The 27,107-nt window shown below is 36.8% G+C and overlaps 3 protein-coding genes across 4 annotated transcripts; 2 read left to right on the forward strand and 1 right to left on the reverse strand.

The window, feature by feature from the left end:
- Window positions 1–2,409, forward strand: LOC125050581 (trypsin CFT-1-like). The gene is made up of 4 exons (XM_047650511.1): window positions 1–66; window positions 895–1,066; window positions 1,655–1,910; window positions 2,052–2,409. Exons 1-4 carry the CDS (start codon window positions 21–23, stop codon window positions 2,349–2,351), a joined length of 774 nt encoding a protein of 257 aa, XP_047506467.1. The 5' UTR covers window positions 1–20; the 3' UTR covers window positions 2,352–2,409.
- Window positions 2,410–8,829: 6,420 nt separating this feature from the next.
- LOC125050680 (trypsin, alkaline C-like) lies at window positions 8,830–11,992 on the forward strand. Its single transcript, XM_047650671.1, has 4 exons — window positions 8,830–8,908; window positions 10,467–10,638; window positions 11,253–11,508; window positions 11,649–11,992. Exons 1-4 carry the CDS (start codon window positions 8,863–8,865, stop codon window positions 11,946–11,948), a joined length of 774 nt encoding a protein of 257 aa, XP_047506627.1. The 5' UTR covers window positions 8,830–8,862; the 3' UTR covers window positions 11,949–11,992.
- Window positions 11,993–13,503: 1,511 nt separating this feature from the next.
- LOC125050658 (uridine 5'-monophosphate synthase-like) lies at window positions 13,504–19,378 on the reverse strand. Of its 2 annotated transcripts, none has more exons than XM_047650637.1 (3): window positions 19,225–19,374; window positions 15,773–15,916; window positions 13,504–14,092 (listed from the first exon to the last, which is right to left on the reverse strand). In XM_047650637.1, the coding sequence occupies exons 2-3, from the start codon at window positions 15,911–15,913 to the stop codon at window positions 13,580–13,582; spliced, it is 654 nt and encodes a 217-aa protein (XP_047506593.1). In that variant the 5' UTR covers window positions 15,914–15,916; window positions 19,225–19,374; the 3' UTR covers window positions 13,504–13,579. The 2 variants fall into 2 exon arrangements, with proteins under 2 accessions (XP_047506593.1, XP_047506592.1); XM_047650636.1 differs by having other exon boundaries at window positions 13,505–14,092; window positions 19,221–19,378.
- Between the last annotated feature and the right edge of the window lie 7,729 nt (window positions 19,379–27,107).

A 27,107-nucleotide genomic window follows, 5' to 3' on the forward strand; every position in this document is an offset into this window, starting at 1 on the left:
AACACAATTGGTAACCCAATATGAAGATTCTAATTCTTTTGAGCCTCGCCATGGTCGCGGTGTCTGGTAAGTTATTAGTTATTCCTATTAAATTTTAATATCTATAAAGTAAAGTTTTCATAATTGTATTACATTTTATATATATAATTATTGTTATGTATTTGTAATGTAAGCATTTCAATCACAAATCTAAAGCCTATATACTCTTATTTGTCTTTCAAATATGTAAAATTACATACTAAACAGTGGTTTGACAACTTGCGGAAGTATATTTTAGTGTATTGATTCAGTATAACATTCCCGTAAAATCTGCACTCAAAAACATAATTTAGGCCGATTGGATAACATAAAACATAATTTAAACTAATATCGGCATCAATTGAAGTTGGCTTGACGGTTTCCAATCTCGTATGTGTCAAAATCAAATGACTACTTACTTACAGGCTTGTTACCGAATATTTTGGTTTTCTCTGAGTTTTCGGTAATTAATAAATTGTGTTATAGTATTCAATTTACTAATATTACATGGATATGATTGATTATATCTATTTTGAATGGATACAAAGAAGGAGTGAATCCTCGGAAACATAGGCATAGAGTGGAAGATAGATAGATGCTACGCAAGCGTAGTGCGTACAATGAGCGTAACGGGACAATGAGTCATGCTTTCTCGTACGTGCAGGCGGCGTTCATAGATTTATTAGACGTTGTCATGTTGATTTACCATCTAGAGGGATACATAATGTTAGTGACACCAACGACCGACGACTATTAAAGTAACACATATTATACATATTTGTATTGAGATATACCCGTATCAACTACTACGTAGATATCAACTACTACGTATCAGAAATACCTGAGCCACAAGTAAATAGTTTAACTCCTTTACAGCCGTGCAGCCGCGTTTCCAAAGGATCGTTGGTGGCTCGGTGACAACCATTAGCAAATACCCATATGCCGTCGCAATGTTGTATTCACGAACCGGCGGTGGTGTACACACCCAGAACTGTGGTGGAACCATCATTAACAACCGATCTGTGTTATCTGCTGCCCATTGCTACGTGTAAGTAGTGTCCATCTTTATGACCGATGATGTGCAAGTGATCTCTTCCAAAAGTATTAAAGTAAAAAAAAAATCAAATTCATAATCATTTATTCAGGTAACACAATGCACACTTATGAACATCAATAAAGAAATACATATTAAATGCTTCTAATTTTACATTTACTGTCAGTTCTCAAATCAAGGGCGTTGAAAAACTGGCAATGAACTCTCCGCTACTCTTTTTAATCGCCAAGTTTTTGTTTTACACAATATTTGTAAGGAGCTGCAACCATTACACCACATGACATTTTAAGCAATTAATAGTTAATTAATAATAATAATAAAAAATAAAAACAAAGATTTGTCCTCTATCAACAGTAGGCATGGTGAAATAGGAGCACGCACTTACATTCTCGTGGGAAAACACACAGTCATACATAGTCGAAATAACTAACATCACCGCATACACGAATTCAAGTTCGACCAGTCACAACAATTAGCACCCGTTCACGAGTATGACGCATGGCCAGCCATCGGCCTTCTCGCCATATTTTAGGAAGCGAGACAACCCGACGCATGGACGATTATTAAAATAACTTTTTTCAGCCGAGATACTATACGGCAATGGCGTATGCGAGTTGGTTCAACTAACAGTAACAATGGTGGTGTAGTGCACAACACCAACGCCATCATAATCCATCCTCAGTACGATGGTAGGATCATTGACAATGACGTGGCAATTATTCGTACCGACTCAGCTTTCAACTTCAATGCCAATGTGGCTAGAGGATCTATTGCCAGCTCTAACTACTGGCTTCCTGACAACGCACCTGTCTTTGCTATCGGCTGGGGATGGATCTCCGTAAGTTTAATACATTCTGACTGTACTGAAAATTAAAACGTTTGTCGATCAACTACTGTGTTTGCATTAGTATAAATTTATTGTATGATCCAAAATTCTTTTATTATAAGTTAAAAATCATGTATAAATGTGTATTTTTAGCCGTGGGGACCCGCATCAATCCAACTCCGAGAGGTACAACTGTACACCGTGAATCTTCAAACTTGCATCAACCGCTACAGAGAAATCCACAACGTGGTAAACGCTAACATGTTGTGTGTTGGTATCTTGGACGTCGGTGGCCGCGACCAGTGCAGTGGTGACTCTGGTGGTCCACTCATCCATAACAACGCCGTTGTTGGTGTCTGCTCTTGGGGCCACGTGGACTGCGGCCACCCAAGATACCCAGGTGTTAATGCACTCGTGTCCCGTTACACAAGTTGGATCCAGGCAAACGCTTAAATTAAGAACTATTTATACTTCAAAGTAAATTATTGACAATTATACTATATGCTGAATACTTTGTTGGTCTTATTAGCTTATCCTACCTATCCCTGGGGATATTATATTCCAAATAATTTACTAAAAATAATACACTAACTGTTAAAAATCATAGAAATTATGCAAGGACCTTTGGTCCATAAACTAAACTGAAAAGATTCTTTAGATTATTTTCGAATTCGTACTTAGTAGTTTCGGTAACATTTTATAAGAAAATTTAACTCGAAAAACTTGTGTGGGGAAACACGACAATTGATCTTATTAATTCTTTTGAAAAACTAAAATAAATTAATTCTTCCACACAATTTTTCTTCTTTAGGGGTCACTTTATAGCTAAAGTTTGGCTGTTATCAACTTGAATTGCCGGGTATCTTGCCTTAGTTTAAACAGTTTAGTAGTCTAATTAGTTTAAAATTTAACTTCGTTGCGATATATTTGTGACATCTTCGTATTTTCAATATAGAAGTGTATGACTTCTATATATAATAAAATAATATCTGTGTATCAACTCATTGAGATGATCTCTGAGTGTGAAAGCAGTAAATGTGTCAGCAACCAAAAAATTGGCCGCGTTGGCTAAGTGGCTTCAGCATGCGACTCTCATCCCTGAGGTCGTAGGTTCACTCCCCTAGGATTTTCTTTCTATGTATGCGCATTTAACATTCGCACGAACGGAAAACATGATAAGGAAACCAGCTTGTCTTAGTCCCAGAAAGACGACGGCGTGTGTAAGGCACAGGAGGCAGATCACCCACTTGCTTATTAGATTGACAGAAATCTGAGACAGACCTAAAAAGGATATAGCGCCACTGATTTATTTTAATATTTTTAACCAAATATTTAATGGGACTTGACAATGAATATTTACATAGCAGCGATTTTAGTATATATATATTACTAGCGTCGAAAATATTCTGCAATTGTGTATAGTAACTCTTAATTTCTAGACACTCATATCCTTATATAACGAGATAGAGATGGTTCGGAAGTCCGATGCGACCCTCCGGTAGTGTGTGATACGATGATTACAACAGGCGTAGTATAGCTTAACGTAATCATAAAGCTTGGAGGTGTTCCAAGTATTTATTTATTTATTTATTTAATTATAAGTAATCTTACAGCTAACATACATAATATTACAAAACAAACACTTATACAGTACAAAAAGCCAAAACAGATTACATAGATAAACAATATTATATAAGAAAAACGAAACAAATAAGCGCATCAATAGACAAAAATATATACAGAAAACTGAAATTTAATATTTAAAACAATAAATAATACCAAATACAACCTAAATAAAATTCGAGTCTTCCCGCCCCTTCAAATATTTTCTCACATGTTCTTTGGTGAGGTGGAAAATATCAATATCCTCATAATTAGTGTCATAGTTAGATAAAACCCGAAACATTGGTGAATTATGCAGGTAATTCGAGTTCATACGAGGCACATGGAACAATTTTGTGTGTCTTGTCGCATATGGAGAAGGAATTTTAAAAGAAATTAACGACAGCAAATAGGGGCTATCGATCTGCCCATTAAGAATAGCATGTAAAAAAAAGTCTGCGGGCCAACTGCCTATTTTAACGACGAATTAAACGATTCTTCTATCACACATTAAGTCGATCATTTGTAGACAATTGACGTGCCCTACGGTTTTATTTTAGTCTAGTCTATGCATATGTTTATAATTCCCACGACTGTATCTATTTTATTATTTTTTGGTTTTTAGTACATTTATCTTAAACATTGCAATGTATGTTTAACATAAAACCGTTTAACTTAAAAAGTTTTTTTACCTATTTTTATTTTCTAGTTTTTAGTTTTTATTTCGCATTCTGTTTAATTCATTTAGTGCTTCATTATTGCAAGGTTCCTTGCCCGTTAGTTTATATAAATAAATCAATTGTATAATATAAATATAATATATATTTAATTAATAAAATAGATACAGTTTTTAATATAATGTTATATATATATATATATATCTATAATATATATTTATATATTATATAATATTTAGTTATTTTTATTTTATTTATTTAGTTTATTGTATTGTCACCAAAATCCAAAGTGTATACAAAATTTCAGATTAATCGGTTGACAGGAAGAGGGTGAAATTTGAATTACTAAATTTGACCCAAGAATAAAACAAACGGGGTGAGCTAAATAAAACCGTTTAAAAAAGTAGTATGAAAGAAATTTTTAATTCAAAGATTTTTCAATCAAATTTCACCACCACCTACACCGGAGACATCTTGATCATGGAAACTGAACTGATGTGTTATGAAATAATTGTCGCTTTGAGCAGCAACTAATACTTTAATCATTTAGTTAAATTATCAATTTATTGGTAGTTAATCAATTTATTGCAATGAGATAATTTTTTTATATTTTTTTATTATAGAACGGGGGGTATCCGGGCAGGAGGCTCACCTGATGTTAAGTGATACCGCCGCCCATGGACACTCTCAATGCCAGAGGGCTCGCGAGTGCGTTGCCGGCCTTTTAAGAATTGGTACGCTCTTTTCTTGAAGGACACTAAGTCGAATTGGTTCGGAAATACTTCAGTGGGCAGCTGGTTCCACATAGTGGTGGTGCGCGGCAAAAACTGCCTTGAAAAACGCTCAGTTGTGGAACGGCGGACGTCGAGGTCATACGGGTGGAATTTCGTATTCTGTCTCGACGTTCGATGATGAAATTCAACTGCAGGTATTAATCCGAACAACTCCTCTGAACACTCTGCATCTTCTACCGCATTATTGCGTAGAGATCTACGCAACAAGAGGGATTGGTCGTCGACGATTCGAACCGCTCTGCGTTGTATACGGTCAAGTGGAAGGAGCTGGTACTGGGGAGCCCCCGCCCAGAGGTGAGAGCAGTACTCCACGTGGGGCCGAATTTGCGCTTTATATAGTTGCATGCGGTGGCCCGGAGTGAAGTACCGTCTCGCCTTGCTGAGCACACCAAGCTTTTTGGAGGCTAATTTAGCCTTTCCCTCCAAGTGACTGCGAAACTGAACGTCGTTCGATATGTCAACGCCAAGTATTCCAATGCTGGCTGTGGCTTTAAGAAGAGTGTTTTCGAAAAGAGGAGTGCGCGATAAAGGGTGTTTTTTTAGCGGAAAACGCGCAAACTTGTGTCTTCTTGGGGTTAAATTGGACTAGGTTTTGTCTGCCCCAGTCTGAGACTCCACGTAGTAGAGTTTCGACTTCAGACACAAGTTTGTTCCGGTACTCATCAACAACTGCCCGAGAAATACCTGCCCGGCCAGTGTAAAGAATATCCCCAGTGCTGTCATCCGCATAGCAATGAATGTTGCTATGTTGCAACATATCATTGATATTCAGAAGAAATAGGGTCGGGGATAGAACACAGCCTTGTTCCATTGTACATGCTCCGTCGATGACGACCTTGATGCTCCGATTGGCCAGAAAGCTGGAGATCCAATCGCATAATTTCTCGGGAAGCCCATAGGCTGGAAGCTTCGAGAGCAGTGCTCTGTGCCACACCCGATCGAAGGCTTTCGCTATGTCCAAACTTACCGCCAGCGCCTCCCCCTTGGACTCAATTGCCTCTGCCCACCTATGGGTAAGGTATACAAGGAGGTCACCAGCTGAGCGACCACGACGAAAGCCGTACTGAGTGAGAATTGCTAATCAACTGGTGGCCCTCTAGATACCTCAAGAGCTGCTTATTAATAATGGTTTCCATTATATTGGAGAACAAGGAGGTTATAGCTATTGGGCGATAGTTGGACGGATCAGAGCGATCGCCTTTTTTTGGGATCGGATGTATCGAAGCGGTCTTCCAGCACTTCGGGACAGTGCCGAGCGAGTACAGGTACCGGAAAAGGCGCGTTAAGACCGGAGCCAACTCAGGAGCACAAGTACGCAGCACAATTGGGGGGGATACCATCCGGCCCGCTCGACTTATGAATGTCCAAGGAAGATAGTGCTTTGCGGACAGCATGTTGCTGGAATGTGATTTCCGGCATCGAAGAATCACACCGCGAAATGGTCGGTGGTGATCTGCCTCGGTCATCCAAAGTCGAGTTGGACGCGAAGAGACAGCCCAAAAGGTCGGCCTTCTCCTTCGCAATGTGGGCCAGAGAGTCATCCTCCCTGTGCAGTGGCGGAATGGCGGGCTGACAAAATTCCTTTGGACAGCTTTGGCGAGAGACCAGAAGGCTCGAGTCCCTGAAGGGAGTTGGGCCAATCTCTCGCCAAATCTGGCAATGTGCTCTGACTTTGCCTTAGTGATTTCCCGTTTGAAGGACCTGGAGGCTGAGTTATATGCTGTTTTAAGTTCGCTGGTATTGGCATCACGAGATTTCGCCGCTTCCGCCCATGCCTTAAAGCATTCTCGCTTTCGACGCGAGGCCGACTTGCAAGAACGTTAAAACCAGGGCTGAGACTTGCTACCGATCGGCACCGCAGAAAATGGAATAAAGAGTTCCATGCCCTGCAGAACCACTTCGGCGACAGAGGCGGCGACGGAATCTGGAGCTTCCGGCGAAAGCACATAGGCCCCCAAGGGTAGGACGCAAAGAAAGACCGCATCCCGTCCCAATCTGCTGACTTATAGTGCCAAATACGGCGACAACCCTTAAGCGGGGCCGTGAGGGGCGCGTAGATGGCACAGTACTCCGGACCACACAATGATCTGATGAACCCAATGGCGGGTCAACAGATACTTGATTGTTCTCCGGATGTGAAGTCAGCAGAAGGTCCAACAAAGAGGGTTTATGACCATCCACATCTGGTATTCGCGTAATCGCAGGGACCATTTGTGTCGGGTCGTAGGCTAAAGCAAAGTCGTGAAAGGATCTTCCCGCGTGATCGGTGGTTTCAGAGCCGAGCCAATCAGCATGGAGGGCGTTAAAATCGCCAAGTATCAGGATTTCAGCGATAGGAACCCTTTCGAGCAGGGAATCTGTAGCCATTTGGATGTGCTTAATGAGTCGGTCAGTTTCGGTATTTCCGCTATGGGACCTATACAGGCATGCGTAGAATCGCGGATGGTCATCGCAGTCTACGCGCAGCCAGAGGTTAGATAGGTCCCTTCCTTCAAGCGTCCCGAGGCGACGAGAACAGATATCCTCTCTGACGTACACGCAAACTCCCGCCCGCGGCACAAATGAATGTTCCAATTTGTACCCCGGGTAGGAGAGGTAGGAAGTATCAGCCGGGGAGGAAATCTGAGTCTCGGTAAGAAGGAGCAAGGCCGGCTTCGCAGTCTCTAAATGGTAGTGGACTGCGTTGATATTGGAATTGAGCCCCCTTACATTTGTGAAGTCCACGGCGGGCGCGGACGGGGGTGCCTTTGTTGAATTGCTCCGTTTGCCCCGAGAACGATAACTGTTTTTGTTGTTGAGCGCAGAATTGCCCCCCCCAGAATACGAAGGGCAGCCTGTGCGTCCACCACCGGGTGCTGAGTGTCCCGGTGTTGGACGCCCAGAGGGGGATTCTCCACCGCGAGCGCGTGTGGTACCCCCCTGGGGTAGATTCTCTTTTTTCTGCACCTTCATATTTCATTTGGGGGGGGGGGGGGGGGGGATGGGCTCCGGGAGTCTCTCTCACCGCACGAAACGCGAGTACAATAAGGCGAAGCTATTGCATCACTTCACGCCGGTTTTCTAAGAGACAGTGGTACTGCCCCGGTCGTGCCTGCCCATTTAGCTGAAGCCCGAAGGCAACAGCATGGCACTCCCACTAGGATTTAATAGTCTTAAGGATTTTGTGACGATTTTTTCTATTAAAGCGTTCCTTTTGAAAAATACCTTATTTTATTACTTCCCTAAGCGTTGATCCTATATCTAGAGCTATCACTCACATTAAAAAAGATAATAGATTTATTATTACATTATATCATGTTGGTAAATTTTTGTGAAAAAGTTAATTAAAAAGTGATATTAACAAAATATCACATGGCCCTTCGTAAATGTAAACAAAAAACTTAAGTACCTATACTTAAAAAACTGTTTTTGTAGGAAACCTTTTTTTAAATTAAAATAATCACTATTTCAATATTGTGATGATGATGAAAGCCAATGTCAAAGAATATTTCAAATGCACACACGAACTACTCTTAGGAGTTTTAAATTTGAATTATTGTACTTGATACATTGAGATTTTATAGGACAGGGCGCCAACTAAGTGTTGCCGCTCTTTAAAGGAAGGATCCGCTGTTTCTTGAACGGTTTTAGATCGAATTGGTTCGAAAATACCTCTAGGCAGGTAGTACCACAAAGTGGTAGTGCATAACACTGCAAAAATTAAAAAATCTTTGATACAATTTAATTTAATTTACACAACTTACGCTTGACCGTGTTTAATGGTTCTGGGTATCTGTATACCCCGTATCTGTAATAATCCAGCCGATCTAATTCTTTTTAGATATCATTAAGCCCATCTTTATATAAAAGTGCGACCAATGTTATTTTTATTAACACAATTGGTAACACAATATGAAGATTCTAATTCTTTTGAGCCTCGCCGTGGTCGCGGTGTCTGGTAAGTTATTAGTTATTCCTATTAAATTTGAATTATATTTACTTTGATAACAGGATTAAATAATCAGAAATTTACTTTCAATGAATCATCCATAAAGTAAAGTTTTCATAATTGTATTGTAATGTATTGTATTTGTAATGTAAGCATTTCAATCACAAATTTAAAGCCTATATACTCTTATTTGTCTTTCATATAATATGTAAAATTACATACTAAATGTGTATTGATTCAGTATAACATTCCCGTAAAAACTGCACTCAAAAACATAATTTAGGCCGATTGGATAACATAAAACATTATTCTTATAATTTAAACTAATATCGGCATCAATTGAAGTTGGCTTGACGGTTTCCAATCTCGTATGTGTCAAAATCAAATGACTACTCACTTACAGGCTTGTTACCGAATATTTTGGTTTTCTCTGAGTTTTCGGTAATAAATTAATTGTGTTATAGTATTCAATTTACTAATATTACGTGCTTTATATATAGACAACCATAATATTGATCTAATTACAAAGTTATTGGTGATCATTCGTTTAAATAGATTTAAGTTCCCTTAACATTATTATTATTGTTATTTATAATAATTGTAATAAAATAAGACCGGCAAGGCACTTGCGCGCCTTCTGGCAATGTTAGTTTCTATGGGCGGTGGTATCACTTAACATCAGATGAGCCTCATGCCCGATTGCCGCCTATTAAATAAAAAAGAAATTGGCGCCTTACAAAACTACACGGCAACACACGCGCTCTTACTCGTCTAGACCTTTATTCAAAGGCAAGATACAAGGATTTTAGACCAAAGTCGATTACCAAAACGTGACCTTCTACCATCGAACATTTTTGCAAGGAAATCACCACATTGTTTTTTGGGACATCGACGGCTGTGGTTGTCACCTAAACTAGGTTATTGCACGCCTTAATGTGCATAACAGTTCAAAAATTCTTCGTTAAAATAGTTAACAGCTTTATTTTACATTTATCATAAATTAGAATTATTTTTTTATATTTCTTGGTATTTCCCCTAAAATAGCGTTCAATATTTACTCTCTATAAACTCTACCTTCGGTAACTTTTTGGGGGTCATTATATCTTGGCAGTCTTAAAAATTGGTTGTCTGTAAAGTCGTTTACGAACGATAGTTTAAGGTCGTCGACGTCATAATAAAAAATTGATGAATTATAGCATACTTTTATGAATAAAATTGAAAAATTGTTATTGAATTATCAATATTTTGTATGAATACAAAGAAGGAGTGAATCCTAGGATGCATAGGCCAATCGAGTGGTAAAGATATAGATGCGGCGCAAGCGTAAAATGAGCGTAACGGGACAGCATGACTCATGCTTTTTCGTGCGTGCAGGCGGCGTTCATCGATTTATTAAATGTTTTTACGTTGATTTACCATCAAGTAGGATACATAATATTAGTGACACCAACGACCGACTACTATCACAGTAACAGATATAATACATATGTGTATTGAGGTATACTGTGTAAACTACTACGGATCAGAAATACCAGATCCAGAAGTAAATAGTTTAACTCCTTTACAGCCGTGCAGCCGCGTTTCCAAAGGGTAATGGGTGGCTCGGTGACAAACATAAGCAAATACCCATATGCCGTCGCAATGTTGTATTCGCGAACCGGCGGTGGTGTACACAACCAGGCCTGTGGCGGAACCATCATAAACAACCGATCTGTGCTATCCGCTGCCCATTGCTTCTTGTAAGTAGTGTCCATCTTTATCATCATCGGTCCAATAGTTGCTTACAAGTGATCTCTTCCAGAAGTATCAAAGTAAAAAAAAGTCACAATTCAAAATCATTTATTCAATTAGGTAACACAATGTACACTTATGAACATCAATAAAGAAATACATATTAAAAGCTAAATGCTTCTAATTTTACATTTACTGCCAGTTCTCAAATCAAAGGCGTAGAACGGATGAGAAGAACTGGCTATAAACTCTCCGCCACTCTTGTTAATCGCTAAGTTTTTGTTTTACACAATGTTTGTAAGCAGCAACTAGTACACGATGTTCCACATGACATCTTAAGGATTTAATAATTAATTAATAAAAAAAATAGAAACAAAGATTTCAAGTCCTCTATCAGCAGTAGGCATCGTGAAATAGGAGCACGCAGCATTCTCGTAGGAACAACACGCAAATACATAGTCGAAATAACTAACATCCGCATACACGTATTCAAGTTCGACCAGTCATCACAAGCAGCACCCGTTCACGAGTATAACGCATGGCCAGCCATCGGCCCCTTCGCCATATTTTAGGAAGAGAAACAACCCGACGCATGGTCGATTATTAAAATAACTTTTTTCAGCGGAGATACTATACGGCAATGGCAAATGCGTGTTGGTTCAACTAACAGTAACGTTGGTGGTGAAGTGCACCACACCAACGCTATCATAATGCACCCTCAGTACAACCATAGGATATGGGACAATGACGTGGCAGTTATTCGCTCCAACTCAGCTTTCAACTTCAATGCCAATGTGGCTAGAGCATCTATTGCCAGCTCCAACTACTGGCTTCCTGACAACGCACCTGTTTGGGCTATCGGCTGGGGATGGATCTCCGTAAGTTTAATACAACTGACTGTACTGAAAATTATAACGTTTGTCGATCAACTACTGTGTTTTTATTAGTATAAATTTATTGTATGATCTGAAATTCTTTTATTATAAGTTAAGAATCATGTATAAATGTGTATTTTTAGCCGTGGGGACCCTCATCAGTCCAACTCCGCGAGGTACAACTGTACACCGTGAATCTTCAAACTTGCATCAACCGCTACAGAGAAGTCAACCACGAGGTAACCGCTAACATGTTGTGTGTTGGTATCTTGGACGTCGGTGGCCGCAACCAGTGCGGTGGTGACTCTGGTGGTGCACTCATCCATAACAACGCCGTTGTTGGTGTCTGCTCTTGGGGCCACTATGACTGCGGCCACCCAAGATTCCCAGGTGTTAATGCGCTCGTGTCCCGTTACACAAGTTGGATCCAGGCAAACGCTTAATTTAAGAACTATTTATAAAGTTGACAATTATACTATTTGCTTGATACTGTTTTGATCTATTAGCTTATCCTACCTATCCCAAGAGATACTCGTCCATTTCCAAATCCAAATTCAATTTCAATTGCAAATTATTAAAAACCGTACACAAACGGTTAAAATCCACAACTATGTCGTTCAGTGAAGTGAATTTACTTGACAATATACAGCGTGTGAGAAACGTCAGGCGAAAGACGTGAGACGTTTGATTGTGATTGATGAAATGGACTTATCATGACGCATCTGGACTCTGGTCGATTGTCAACGCCTGTTGGGTTAGCCCCCATTCACACTCTCCACAAGGGTTCGCGGGGGCTGAGTGTGGACGGCGCGCTCGTGTCGCCTCGACTCGCCAGTATTTGTGGCAAGGCCTCTAAAAGTTCCAATAATTATGTTTTCTGTTTAAAACTTCTGTATAGGTATATTAAAATGTTTTGCTTATCCGATCCCACTTTTGAATTCCAAATGATTGGTTCCATTTGCTAAAATTCTATAAACACAAAACACAAATCGTTACTCCACTGGTGTTCATATTGCTTCGCCATTTCGCGTCCATTGGCTCACACCGCGACCGAGAGGGCACCAGCGCACGGGGGTGTGTGTGGATCGAACAAGTGCTGTCATTTCATCTTCTACTTTAGATTCTCACTTGTTTCATAAAATGCTATGTACTAAGTATTTTTAGTACATTATTAGAGCTTCAGGCCGAACTTCTCATTGTTCAAAAGAATAAAACAACTTTGTTGTATTTGTTAGTATGTCGTATAAAAATTTGAACTCATTTCTACTACAATTATGCAAGGACCTTTGGTTCATAAACTGAACGAACCATAAATGATAGTTAGTAGTTATGGGTAAAATTTTATAAACACATTGAACTCGAGAAACTTGTGTGGGGAAATGCAAGAAATGGTCTTCTTAATAATTTTGAGGAACTTAAATTAATTCTTCTACACAATTCTTTTTCGTTTGTTAACAACTTAAATGGCGCTAGTCTAAAGAGTTAAGTAGTTAAAAAAACGTTGCAGAATATACATTGAGGTCGCAGTATGACTTCTATATTGAAAGTACGAGAATAATAAAAAAATATCTGTGTATCTACAGATTGAGATGCTGTCTGTACAGTAAATGTGTCAGTAAGTAAAAAAATGAAAATGCTACTCTCATCCCTGAGGTCGTAGGCTCGATCCCCGGCTGTGCACCATTGAATTTTCTTTCTATGTGCGCTTTTAACAATCGCTCCAACAGTGAAGGAAAACATCGAGAAAAAACCGGCTTGCATTAGACCCAAAAAGTCGACGGCGTGTTTCAGGTACAGGAGCCTACTTGCCTATTAAATTGACAATAATATGAGACCCAGAGCTAAAAAGGTAGCACCACTGATTAATTTTTATTTTATTAACCAAAAATTTAAATACAAAATAAAACAAGTTAGTAAAAACATTTTTATTTTTTGTACTTACAAAAAATAAATACCTATTTATATTATTAAATAATTAAACAGTTATATAATAATAAAATAAAATATTTTTTATCAAACGTAACGTAAGAAATATGATTGTGATACGAGTCTTCTTGAATCATCAATCAATATTTTACGGGCCGTTTTCATCTCCGGTTATTCTTTGCAATGGTTCTTTTAATCCAAATTGACACTCTTTAATATGGTCGGAAACAATTTCAACAGTTTCGTCGTTAATTCTCTCGGCGTTTCTCAAAATTGTTACAAGATCTGTCATAGTGAAAAGTGCATGGACATTAACTCCATTCGCCTTCAGAACACTGGCGCCACCTTGTTCTCGGTCCAGCACTACCACAGCGTGATCTACGCTCAAACCTTCGTTGCGTAGCGTTGACACTGTTTCAAGTAAACTCCCGCCAGAGGTCACTACATCTTCAACCACGAGGCATTTCTGGTGTCTGTTATAAACGCCCTCTATAATCTTTTTGGTCGCATACAGTTTTGTTTCTTTTCTCTTCATTATCATTGGTGTGTTTCCTGTGACTGACATGACGGCGGCAAAGGGTAGTGCAGCGTACGGCACGCCACACAAGATGTCGTGTTCAATATTTGATGCTAAAGTGAGGAGTTGTTGGGATACCGCGTTCTGAAAAAGTAAGTTATTCTTTTGAGCCAACTTCAAAAAAGCGAGCGCGTGTATCAATTCGCCGTGCAATTGTTTTTCCTAGAACCTTCAAACTCAAAATAACTTTATTCATATTGGTAAACAAGTATACTTATGAACGTCAACAGAAAAGATGTTAAATTAATTCTAAATTTACTATTTACTTCATCTTCATGGCTGGAAGTCTTCCGCTGCACAAAACATTTTCTTTTGCGAACTAGCGAACTGTGGAATCGACTCCCGGGAGAACGAGCTCCAACTTGAAAAAAAAACTCCTCCCACAAAGGCCGCCATTGCAACCACTTAAATGGGTGTACATGGGCTGCGATAAAAAAAATTGAGAAAGATTGTGTACTAATTCTAAAGAAATATTTTATTCGACTTTAATTACTAATTTTCAAAAATCTTAGTCGAATCAGCTTAGCGGTAAACTTTCAAACTAATACGATATACGGCCTTTCCAAAACCACATCTTCATAGGCTGGCAACGCATTTATCTGTCTGATTGATTACCTGTCCCTCAAAGTACGCCAGAAATCGCGATAAATATCGTAAACATTTTGTCAAATAATTATATTTGAAAGAAAATATTTCTTAAGCAATGAATGCTTTTACCCGTTATCTCACTTCGATAACTTCTGTATGTAATAAAATAATTATTTTATCTCGTTGACTAATGATCTATCAAAACTAATAAATCTCTGATTTATTACATATTCATGAGATCATCTACGTAAATATACTTTTCGACTTCTTTGCACAGTATTGTGAAACAATTTTGATTTTTATACAATTTACTAATTACATATTCTTTATAAGTGTTGCAATATTTTCGTTTCGTTTTATGTATTAATTTTATTTCTTTTAAACTCTTTAGTTTATAGCCCTTCAGGCACCAAGGTTAAACCCTTTTGTGGTTTTTGGTGTTTTCTGTACGTTTAATAATAAATAAAATAAAAAAAAAATTTACCACTAAAAATATTTCTTTTTCGAAAAAAGGTAAATAATATTAATACAAGAATGGTGGGATTATTGAAGCTTCTTACAAGTAAAACAAAAAAAACATAGGGTGGCAGATAATTTCATTCCAGATTCTGAAATGTGATTCGAACCATATGTTCGGGCTTCCATACACCCAAATAACTGCTCTAATTGATTACTATTTTGTTACATTAAGTATTAAATTTTATAATAAACAGACTTCAAACACGTGAAGGCGTGATTCTTTGCATATTAATATACTTTCAAACGTAGAATACATTTAAATTTTTTTTAATACAAATAAGAAGGTTACGTATGTTTAAAAGATATTTATTGCTTGTGCTAGACGCTTAAGAGTCAAGTGGTGGACACTTCCACTAAAGGCGCGTTCAAGTATTACGTAACGAATTTTGGAAGGGGGGGGGGGTCTTTTGTAAAACGTTACGATGCGGGGCGGGGATTGAATTACGCGTTATTGTTAATATTATTTTCGACTTTCCAGTACTTTACACCACATAATGGTAACTTTTATGTATAAAGAGTCACTAGGTACAGAAAAACGTTACGGCGCGTTACATGGGGGGGGGGGGGTATCAATAATCTCCAAAAATTGCGTGACGTAATACTTGAACGCTCCCTAAGACTTCTATTAGGCTAATATAAATTGGCAGGATCACTAACCATCATTCTAGGATGAGAAACGATGACTCTTAAGTCGAAGTATATAGGAGTGTGTCGACCCAGCTTCGCCTCTATATCACCAAGTCTTACTGCGCCTGCATCGAAGAGTTCCACTGCTAGCGTGGATAGACCTCGAGTCATCTTCTGCAAAGAAGTTATAACTTTATACACAGTGATTCCCTAAGAATGTTCCCCATAGAACTAACTTATGAAATGCCCCTAAATATCGATTGAAAACCCTTAAAGTTCACTCAGTTTAAGAGGTAATAATAAATATATTCTAGTAGTATAAAATAGCTGTTTTTTCGATCTTGGAGTATTATAGCATTTTGATATTGTAGTTATAGCTACGGTTGGAGTTTAGTTTGTTGGTTGGGTTCGTGGCTTTAATATCAATTGTACAGAATCGTGCATTAAAAAAAAAAATTAAAGTACCTCCTAAATAAATGCACCCCTAAAAATCACTCTAGACTCCATAATTTGGGGGGAAACCCAAACAATATCACTGTTTTTAAAAAATATCCGTTTATATTAAACTGAAACTACCAGGGAGGTAGTAAGTAAGTAAGTTATTGTATGTTTTTCGAAATACATCGTTCAATTGTGATTGGACATATTATGCATATACGTAATATGTCGCCTGTCAACGCGTGTTCGAGCTGCTATTGACCAATCACAAACAAACGAAACGCGACTTTACTATGTATAATATACTTTTGTACCATGTATAATAAAGTTTCTTATTTATTTCGATTTGTTTCCTCTATACCATTTCTATAATATTTGTACATTCAGGTCAAGAGTATATAGCAATAGATTGTTAAATCATCATTGAAACTAGTTACCTTCAGTAATTTAAACGAGTTATTTTGGCCCTCAGTAATATATTATGTGTACTATTATTAAGTTAATGAGTGGCTTATATATAAATAATTAAGAAAGATTGTGGTCAGTGGGTCAGTTTAGTACAAGGATTTTTGACAGTTAAAAGGTAAATATTATAAGTGTTACTGCTCGTACAATATTGTATCTTTGGTAATAACAAATATAGTGTATAATAGTACCGGTAAAGCTGGCATTAGGCATATAATTAAGAAGGCATTGGAGATTTCTGCACTTGACATCACAAAATATTAGACTTTCGGGTCTTTTCGTCGGGAACTCATGTCTGAATTACGTGGTCACTTGTTTAGTTTCAGACGCGAATTATTCTCATGACTAAAGTTCGAAATAATGAGTTAATTAGATAGACAGGTAAATAAGAGATTTGAAGAATAACTACACTGAAAATCATTGCGCCGCGTATTAAACTTAGTATTCCTTATCGGGGGGGGGGGGGGGGGGCTTTATTTTCTTATTTGGTGATTACGTCAACAGTAATTGTTTACTTTTCTACATAATATATTACCTACACAGTGCCTATGCTTGGAAACGAAATGCATTTTCGAGGATTCCTACAAAAAATTAAAACGTTTGTGTACAAACGTATTATATGTGCGATAAATTGTTTTACACTATTAATAATTAAAGGCTTTTGCATTTTAAGGAAAACACACATATTGGAAAACCCTGTCCTTTTGAGTTTACAATAATTAAACTCTGACTGTGTTGAGAATACATACAATGACAAATAACGCTAAAAATTCTAATAACGCAATAAAATTAATATACACATATCATCCATTTCCACAGTGATAAAGACTGGGTTAAAATATTTATATCACATAAAAATGTGTCAAATAATACTTAATATAGATAATATTCAAATATATGCAAAATAATTAAATGTCAACTGTATTCTGGTTTTGTCTATTAAAATGCAGATGTAAACGGTTAATGTAAAAAATAGTAACAATTTAATTAAACGGAAGGAATGAATGAATTGAATAAGTACCTTAAGATTATTGCCAAGTCTACCCATCTCTTTACTGAAGATCAGAACTATGCAAGTGGTACAATTTGTTTAAAACAATAGGGGCTCAAAAACAAAATATGTTTATTATGGAATATAAGATATAGGTATCACTTATTCTACGTCATTAAATGTGAATAGGTAGACATCCCTACTCATCGGCAAAGAAGACAGAGGGTGTAGGCCGAGAGAAAAAGCCGGCTTAAAAAACTCTCGGTACTCTTTTAAAATAGCAAATCATAAAACAACACTTATTTTAAAACAAATATCGCAAATTAGAATGAATGTTATAACCGTTGACACTGATATACACACATATACACACATGATTATGTGGAAGTTCTCTTTCTCCAACCTAAAAAGATCAATCTAACCACCAACGCAGCGGCTACGGTGGAGAAGTTCTATATATCTATAAACAAGCGACTTCGTCTGCGCAGGTTTAAAATAATATTTGTTTACTGTTTACATAATATATTAAGTAGTGTGAAACACACATTTTATGTACTTTTAATATCAAAAGCGATTTTCATTTAGGAATCGATTTCTTATTACCAAATGTGCATTTAAAATAAATTATCAATTTTTATAGTAGTTATGTTTCACTATTTTGGCTATAATGGCTTTTTCGTAGGACTATTTAAGATAAACATTTCCATCATACATTATATACAATGTGTAACTCTAGAGGTTTTGGCAGCGCACGCCAGAATAGCTCGCAGATGGTAGAATTTCCCTACTTACTTGATATTTTGGACAATTGACACAATATCTTTATAAATTGTAACCTATAACACATAGATTTGGTGCTCTTTTGAGAGTATTACGGGCGCTGTCCCGCATGATGTGTTCTTTGAACACATATCAGGCGCAGTCCTGGCAGCCAAATTCTGATGTATAAGCTATATTATTGTTAAGTTTCAAACAGTAGGTTATGCGTAAATTCAACCAAAAAGTTCCGCTGTTAACTTCCTTGACTTGCTGTAGTCATACAGAATTAAAAATGCGTGCAGATTATTTTTACAATGAATCACGTTATTATGTGTACGATTTATATTAATTAAAAATGTCTAAATTTAAATAATTATCCAGTGATCTACGCCGTCCTTGACAACCGAGAAAAAACAGTTAATAATTTGAATCATCTATTTTTTATAGGCCTTGAGAACACGACAAAGTTACCCAACGAATTTATTTTCCGTAACGTAAACTACTTGAAATATCGAACCTAATGCACGAGTTTTTACGTCAAATATTTTAAATACTGCAATTAGAAAACGATTGAACTTGTCTATGGAAAATAATATATTTTGAACGCTGTATTGTTTACCACAGCTTACACCAATAAAGAAGCAATGTCTAGGTTTCGATAACTTATTAGCTATACATTGCATCTTTTTCTAAATTTAAATAAAAAACAAATTAAAAGTCTATTATCTTTGGCATCTTTGATTGAGATCGTTATGAAGTTCTTTTAATCTAATGCTTCCACGAAGACACGACCTTCATTATAAATCTTATTGAGAAATCACTTACATGCCTTTTTTCTGCGTGCATAAAAATCCCTTCACTTATTCACAATCACATTCGATAAAGGCACTTTTGGCGGTTTTTTAATTCATTTGTGGTCATTAAATCTGTGCGTTCTAGATGCGTCGAGAAACGTTAATGTCTGTGAAAAGTAAACAACTGTATTATAATGTGGTAGGTATAAAATTAATATAGAGTGACCATGTTGAATAAAATGAGATTAAATTTTCATTATTGTTTTTACAATATTTCAACAGATTTTTTAAATTGCATAATTTACTATGGTATTGAAAATAATTGTGCAATATTGTATTTTTTCATACATTCATAAAACGTTTCTTTGTAATTATTATTCAATTAATAAGTAATTTGATTAAACACCAGTTTACATTAGCTTAAACGATCACGCATATGATTGGCACTCAATATAGATATACTCTTATGTTCAGGATTTTTTTTGACACCGAAATGCATTGCATAAACACATGCTAAAACCCCAAGCCTCCACCAACAATCGCCCTAGGCAGGACAACAGCAGAGCCCTTCCACTTCCCGACATAAAAACGTTCCGTCACTAAGGCTGATCAGAACGTTCGATTACAGAACGCGTTTCATATACGACCCCACGATACTCTCTCTGCCTAGCTGTCAACAAGTACATTCTGAATCTTGCTTTTAATCGCCTATACAAATCCTAATGAGGAAGTTATCGTTGTGTATTTTTTATACTAAACCTAATTGATGAATTGCAGTGTTTCATAATTCCGTACACAATATACATACTTACTCTATATAGATAGTAGGCATCTATATTGTGTACGGAATTATTATGTTTTATTTTCTTTGAAAAATTAATTTACTGAACTTTATAAAATAAATTCCAGTTTGATATCTGACTGTTTCATTAATCATTTACAGTACAGCCTTATTTTCCTGCCATCTCAAAACCGTTATGCTCGCAAATCGATGATAGGCATTATGCATGTCACAGAAACGATTTATCAAGAATAACCTTTTTAAAACTAGATGAACGGCCGCTCGGCAAAGCAAAATCATAGTCAGAGTACCTAGAGTAAATACCGCTTTCATCGGGAATCACAGGGTGCTTTACTACGTACGTCGCCCACTCCAGTGCGCTTCCGTTCTCCCCTTCAAGCGATTGACCGTCCCGCGACGATTCAAAGTCCTGCAGGAGACGCCCTTGCGCTAGTCGCGGGAAAAGCGAGTTGAGCTGTCAAGGCCCTTCTGACAAACAGCGAGATTCCATTGGAAAAATCTAGATTCCAGGATTTAATCTCCTCATTTCAAAAATCATGGGGTCTCTTCAGTTCATTTGATACCGAAGCAAAAACCAGTTACTTAAGACTAACATTATCTTTTATATCTATTGCGTCAGAAAACCTAAAAATGTTTAATAATATTTCCCATGGAGGTTATATTGCATTTAAATGTTACTTAAATTAATAGAGCGGAAACAAGATCAAATTTTGTTAAAGTGAAATTCTTACCAAAAGTATAAACGTGTAACTACATGCTATACACAAATTTCTGTATTTGTTTCGTCTTCTTGAGTCTATGACATGCTTTCCTAGATATGTTTTCCCTTTACTGTTCAAGCGACTGTTAAACGCACAGACAGAAGACACTGGAGCACAGCTAAAAAATAGTAATAATAATAATAAAAAAAAACGTTTAATTGCAAACAAAATGGTACATTAAGATCTTTCTTTTGACAATAAACTTAATGCTATATATACGTATTATTGTGAGAGACTGGTGCTTGAAAAAGGTTGGGAAAACCTGTTATAGTTTTGTAAAGAATAAATAATGTTTCAATCAATTATTGAACCTAAACGAAATGTGAATCGAATGAGTTCTTAGTTACAAATATATTTAAAAACTTAAAGTACTCAAGTATAGCAACACCCGTCTAATTCGATCAGTCACCACTCAAATGATTTTGGGATGCTAGTATTTTATCCTTATATTTATACCGTCTATGACTTAGCAGTAACCTAGTAGGTTGTACTGTAGATATACATCAATTAATACTTAAATTTACAAACAGCCCTGCGATTCTGTAATTCACTTTTCGAACTCACACAGCGGTTTTCGCATCGGCGGTCGCTCGCAAATCAGTCGTGAAGCAGTCATTTTATGATTTGGCATTCTGAAAAGGTGGGAGCTTGTAGTTTATTGTTTATCAGAATGCCAAATCATAAAATGACTGCTTCACGACTGATTTGCGAGCGACCACCGATGCGAAAACCGCTGTGTGAGTTCGAAAAGTGAGTTACAGAATCGCAAGGCAGAGCTTACTCCTTCAGAGGCCGACAACGAACCCACTAAAATAGATCCATGAGCCACGTGTTGCGCCATGATCTTTCTACTTATAATAGGTAAAATCCAGGATAAACGGCGTGTTGGTAGAAGGAAGTAATCATGGTAGCAAACGTTGGATCGATATTGGACAAGACACGCTTCAAGAGACTGACGGCCAACTCACTAAAAGAAGAAAAAGAAGGACTGCGGTAACTTCCTTTTATGTCTGTCACAGTAACGATATGACCTCATTGGGGGGATAGGGGTATTTGCGATATTTGTTTTAAAATAAGTGTTGTTTGCTATAGTCATTTTGTATGATGATTTGCTATTTTAAAAGAGTACCGAGAGTTTTTTACTCCGGCTTTTTCTCTCGGCCTACACCCTCTGTCTTCTTTGCCGATTACGATTTAATGACGTGGAATAATGTTTTATGTTTAAAGAACTTTATTTCTCATTACAAAAATTATTTTTTATTTACATGAGAAATTAATTATTAAGTATATACGAACGAGATACACGTCGCCATCAGCTAGCCCAATTTTAGTCTAATGGGCCCATTCTGATGTGTATCTTTAATGCCCTTTTGAACTGATCAATCACGCTAATGTTACGAACCTTAGACGGCAACCGATTAAACAATTGCACACCCTCATACCTAATAACTAACATAACTCTTTAAATAATTTGTGCGCAATTGTGTGTGAATAAGTGATACCTGTATCTTATGTTCCATAATAAACATAGTTTATTTTTTATTTTATTTTACGACCACGATATTTGTCCCATTCTATAAATTACCTTATGTGTAAATAATATACTCATATGTTAATTGCTGCGTTTATTATTAATGTCCAAGTAATCTTTATTATATCTTATTAAGTATTCCAATGATAATTTATTTATAGACGGTTCGCAACTTAAACCAGTTATAATCGGCTTAGATCAGCCTTAGTGTTGATTGATTTTAAATTTGATCATGGGAACAAATAATTAAGATTAATCGCCGAAGAGATTTAAATTAAGGTCGGAAGAAAATATTTGAAAAGCTCAGGTATAGCACAATATCTCTAACGAGCAACTTTGGGAGCGCTGCAGAAAAACCCCGATTAACTAGCAGATCAAGCAACGTAAGTGGAAATGGATAGACCATACACCCCGAAGAAATTTCAATGACATCCACAGCAGGCGCTTGATTGGAATCCGCAAGGAAAGCGGAAGCGTGTCCCAAGCAAACCTGGCGTGGTAAGTTGCAGATGAGTCAAAGTAAACCGGAAACTTTGGGGTGAAATACGAGGCTCAAGACTCAGTGACTCAGTAGACACCGCACACCCCATCCAGGGGGTATAGGACGGTAAGTCAAGCAAGTCAGTTATAGCACTTTTTTTTTATAGAACGGGGGGCAAACGGGCAGGATGAGGCTCACCTGATGTTAAGTTGGACACTCTCAATGCCAGAGGGCTCGCGAGTGCGTTGCCGGCCTTTTAAGAATTGGTACGCTCTTTTCTTGAAGGACCCTAAGTCGAATTTGTTCGGAAATAAACTGCGGTTACCTTCGAAATTTAACCTCGACGACCGATAATGAAAACTCCAGGTATTCGAACAACTCCTCCTAGCACTCGCAGGTGCAAATGAAGTCTCTACGCAGTGCCAAGGATGAAGCCGGAGCTCAGAAGCTCGGAGTGTTACTGGCCATCACCTGGAAAGTGAATGTGAGCAATTATTTCTTTGACTATATTGGAAGAAACGACTTCCGACCCGAGGAACTTGTGTTGCTCAGTACAGCATCTTTACTGATAATCGATGAATTCCGTTTAACGAAACATAAATAACATTATGCGAAATAAAGTTACCTGAAAAAACGTTTCTGGGAAATTCTGTTAATTACTTTAAAAATAAGTCTTCTAATATAACTGATGAATTTGTATCACTGTAAATACTATTCTGTTATTTTTATTGGTAAATCATTTTAAAAATCATTTATGCATAATTTGCCTTTTTCAGTCCACACTGGTTTAAACATCGTTAGTATTTTTTTTTCCAATTATTCAATAAGACTTTAATAAAATCTTTCAAACAGTTGAAGCCTTTCAATGGGTAACAGCTGAATGCACCGGTAACAAAGCATGATCATGCTATCAATACATGTCGTGACAAGTTCGTTCTCGTTTGAACCAAATTTCCTCAAGACTTATGTATGTTCAGTAATGCCAAGTTGAGGGTATTTCCCCCAAATTAGGGAAATAAAGATATCCAGGTATTTAAGGGGGTACGTTTGTTTAGGGGGATTTTTAGGGGATAGTTTTTTAAATTTTTTTTTTGTTTAAAAAACGCAGGTTTTCATTTTTTTTCGCCTCGAATAACCAACAAATTAAACCAAAGAACAGGTTTCTCAAAAGAAACAAAAAAAAAACAAAGTTTACATTTATTTATTTAGCGTTATGTGAAAATATTAGACGACTTCATGGTGCCCGAACTTCAAAACTTTCCTGGCCACAAAAGAACATGGTTCCAGCAGGACGGAGCAATGTCACACACGTCCAATACGTCTCTGCCACGAGTTCGTGAAATTTTCTCAGGCAAATTGATCTCCAGGAGAGGTGACATAAATTGGCCTCCACGCAGTCCTGATTTAACCCCTATGGATTTTAACTTATAGGGTTATCTTAAATCTAAAGTCTACGCCAATCAACCGACTTCTCTGGCGCAATTAAAAGAAAATATCCGTTACGAAATGGCAGCCATCACTGAGTCTACCTGCCAAGTCGCCATAAGTAGTTTTATTGTCAAATGAGTGCCGCAAACGCATGGGACTACTTAAAATAATACCGTCAAAACGGTATTATTTTTAAGAAATGAATTCCCAAAATGTTTACTTTAATAATGGATAAACACTTTTTTGATACACGACTTACTTTTTTTAAAATCTATCAACTAATATTAACTTCCTTTTGAGACACCCTGTATAAACTCCAAGTTCGAAATAAGCTATTTTATTCTACTTGAATGTATTTTTAATGCATATTTGAAATTCCTCTCAAATCGAATGTACAACAAAAACTTTAAGGGTAGTTGGGTTATTTGAAGTTGGATCAAGTAGTACCGTACGAACTACGAACCTTAAGCCGAACGTCCACCGCCGGCTAAACTAAATGAAAACTAAACTTAGTGAACTAAGCTAAGCTAAACTAGAACTACGTTGTCCGTCCACCAATAAAGAAGCTACGTTAATACTACTTAAAACTACGTTAGTGATGGCCAGTTTGTGCTAGAACGTCGAGGTAGAAGACGAGCAATGACGAGACTTTAGAGGTAAGAGGAGGTCTATCGTCATAGGAGAAGAACATTGATTATTGCTTATTTTATGAAGAAAAAACGGAAACATAGATACATGAAAAGTCAACACATTCAGTCCTTGAAAACAAGTAGCGAATTGAACACTTTGTTTAATGAACTAGTTATAGTGTGGATCCAGTCTAGCAGAAGCATACTAAACGTTTTTTTCCAAAAAGTTATCTTTAATATTAATTTTACGTTACCGGCGTGCGCAAATATTCGGTTGAAAGATCCATTAATCTGCTAATCAAGTCGTAAACCGTTAGTTTTTTTAATTATACCAATAAATAAAAAAAGGTTTAACTATTTTTACGGCATGAATTTGGTTCTATAAAAAGTGATCAGTATCTCCCAACACCGGGAATCGGTTATACGTCATGCGGGATGACAACCTATTGGCGGCTATCTATATTTTATTACAAAATTTAAAAAGATTTGCGCCAAAAATATTACGCTAAAAGTACGAATGAATTGATATACCTAATTTACATAGTATCCTTGCTTGATGTGCTTCAATACATTAAAAAATGGGTGCGTGTACTTATGTACGCGCGTAAGAAGTTACTTCTTTGGCATTATTAAAAATAGTTTTTGATTGCATGCAAATAATTATTTACAATTAAATAATCAAAGACTGGAAAAGGAGTCATTATAGTCAATAAAGTTCAGTTTACATTTGAAAAATTAAATAAATATGTAAATACCTATTTATTGTTATTCTCTTACATTAAGTGTAACATAAATTCTATTATTATTCGAATGTTGTTTTTAAATTATGTCCAACGCCGTAGCATCTTCCGTGGGCAACTTCACTCTCATCAATTTTTCATAACGCGCCTAAAGAAGTATAACTTCAATAAAAATTATAGGTACCTCCCATCTTTTTTACGATGAGGCGGATGCAATCTTCAGTAATTTTAATGGCCTTTTCTCTTTTGAATGGATGTGACAACTATCAGCTAATATTGGGAATAACCCAGTTGAAGTTTTAGTCCTGCCAGTCTCGACTTCATGTCTTTTAGAGAAGGTACGTACTAGCAATCAACGGCCCCGTTTGAAGAAGATATTGCACCGTGTTACAAATCAATGAAAACGAAGGTAAAATGCTTTAAATCGGGCATCGCATTTCTTCCGCATTCACCGTATTCTCCAGATTTTGCCCCCAGAGACATTTCCTGTCCTTAGACCTCAAGAATGCTCGCTGGATAGAAATTTTGCGCTGATCAAGAGGTAATCACCGAAACTAAAGCCTATTTTGAGGCTTAAGAGTAATCGTACTATAAAAATGGTATGATCGTTGTATTAGTTTCGAAGGCTATTAACTATATTATAAACTATAATCAAATCAATATCTATTAAAAATAAGATTTTTGTCTATGTTACCTACCCTACTAGTTAGTAGGTATGAAGTAGTTAGTATAGTAACTTTTTAAAAGAAAAGTTTTTCTTTTAAAAAGTTTAGATATTATCTACATGCACATTTAGTAGCTTAGTAGCTACTAAATATTGTACTAGAAGTCTAGTAATAGTTGCTCAAAGTGTTAACTTCAAAAATCTGGGAAATGTAGTAAAAATACATTTTATATGAAAAACGAAGGACGAACTTCATTTGTATACATGTATATTATGTTCATACAATAAGTTTCTGCTATATAATACTGGACCCAAAAAGTCGTGATCTAATTAATTTACCCAGAAATCAACTGCGATAAAATTGTTTTGCTTGAAAACGTTTTCCAGACTATTAAATCCTAGGGAAGCTGGGGTCGTTGACATTTTTGGCGCCGAGCCAACGTCTCCTTTGGAGGTTATATTTTTAACTTTCATTTTCTATTTAAGTTTATGGTGTGTTTACGAGATGTTAAGCATGCTTCTTAGTTTTTGAGATGGTAATCCAAACAAAATAGGATGTTTTAAGATTTACGATGTTTTTAGTCTGTAGACCAAAAATTAAGGAGTTAATTGCACAGATTAGATAAAGCTTTTTAACTAAAAGTATTTTTGAAATTTGCCTTTTGAAATTGTTTCTGGTCTTCGCCCGTCGGGTAACGGAAATCTTTTATTATTTATAAACACATAAAATAATACGAATAAAATAGGTATAGATAGGATGTCCATATTTAGTCCTTGTACTAAATAGTTAAAGACACTATTGCTACAGATACTAAAACAACTACATAGAACCAGGGTTCTTCCTCCTTTTCATCCTTAGATGATACTAGTGAGTTCCAGGAA

This window comes from Pieris napi, chromosome 6, assembly GCF_905475465.1.
Source record: "Pieris napi chromosome 6, ilPieNapi1.2, whole genome shotgun sequence".
Taxonomy (NCBI): Eukaryota; Metazoa; Arthropoda; class Insecta; order Lepidoptera; family Pieridae; genus Pieris; species Pieris napi.